Genomic DNA, 1281 nt, shown 5'->3' on the forward strand with positions numbered 1-1281 from the left:
ACTAATATAGTTACCCTATAGCTACAACACTTGGTGGGAGGTAGCAGTTATCTCGTATAACTAATCAAGAAGCACAAACAAACAAACTGGCCCTAACAACACGATTATAAAAAAGCATATATATAAAAAGGGTGAGTAAGAAAACTTACTATTAAGTTCATCAAGCCACCTAGTAACACTACCAAAAGCATTCCTACTAATATAGTTACCGTATAGCTACACTGGTGGGAGGTAGCAGATATCTCCTAAACCAATCAAGCAGCACAAACAAACTGACTCGAATAATAATAAAAAACTAATCAAGAAGTACATGCAAACTGGCCCGAACACCACCATTATAAAAAGGTATATATAAAAAAGGGTGCTATCAGAAAACTTACTATTAAGTTCATCAAGCCACCTAGTAACACTTTCAAAAGTAGTCCTTCTACTAATATCATAAACAAGTAATGCACCAAAAGCACCTCTATAATAAGCAGAAGTAACAGCTCTAAATCTTTCTTGACCAGCAGTATCCCAAATCTGTGCTTTAACTTCTTTACCATTAATTTCAACAACTTGTGTCTGGAACTCAACACCAATAGTTGCTTTTGAATGCAAATTAAACTCATCTCTTGCATATCTTGATAATAAATTTGATTTACCAACTGCTGAATCACCTATTATTACTATCTTGAATAAATACTCTTCATTATCATCATCTGATGAATCCATTTTCAGTAAAAAAAATTTGGTAATACAACAAAGTAAACTTATAATTTTTTTTTTGGGATGTGTGGAGAAAATGGATTGAAGGAAGAAAGAGGAAAGGTTTAATAATAATGAGTGGACCTTAGTCTATGTTATGCATGTGTAATAAATATTATTTATGACAATTGTGCCAAGATATGCGCCAGTTTTTTCTCCATAAAATAATTTAAAAAGTATATATTTTAACTTTTTATATTAAAAAAGGTTTGATTTCACCGACAAAATTATTATTCTAATATTCTTCCTTTGATTTTATATTCATTCCTTTATCAGAAAAAGAACATGAAATTTCGGAGAAATTTTCTATTCTAAATTTTTGTTGATTTATTTGAAAAAGAATGTCAATTCTTTTTGTCTTTAATCTTATAGTATTTTGTTGTATTTGATCGTATAATAATAATATTTTCAATGTAATTTAATAAACAGAGTTCTTGTAGGGTAGAATAATGCTAGATGTTATTTATGTCTTTCCGAAGTAAAAGGTTGTCTTCTATAGTCAGTCAACTCAAAAGAAAAATTAAAAAGAAAAAT

General features: G+C 29.4%; 1 protein-coding gene across 1 annotated transcript; it reads right to left on the reverse strand.

Annotated features, from left to right (window-relative positions):
* Nucleotides 1-380: 380 nt before the first annotated feature.
* LOC124885431 (ras-related protein RABA5b-like) lies at nt 381-852 on the reverse strand (the record flags this gene model as incomplete). Its single annotated transcript, XM_047404871.1, is given in 1 exon segment — nt 381-852. A coding segment is annotated over 1 exon segment (334 nt), but the record flags the coding sequence as incomplete, so codon positions are not given.
* Nucleotides 853-1281: the final 429 nt, after the last annotated feature.

Source organism: Capsicum annuum, unplaced genomic scaffold, assembly GCF_002878395.1.
Source record: "Capsicum annuum cultivar UCD-10X-F1 unplaced genomic scaffold, UCD10Xv1.1 ctg69961, whole genome shotgun sequence".
Taxonomy (NCBI): domain Eukaryota; kingdom Viridiplantae; phylum Streptophyta; class Magnoliopsida; order Solanales; family Solanaceae; genus Capsicum; species Capsicum annuum.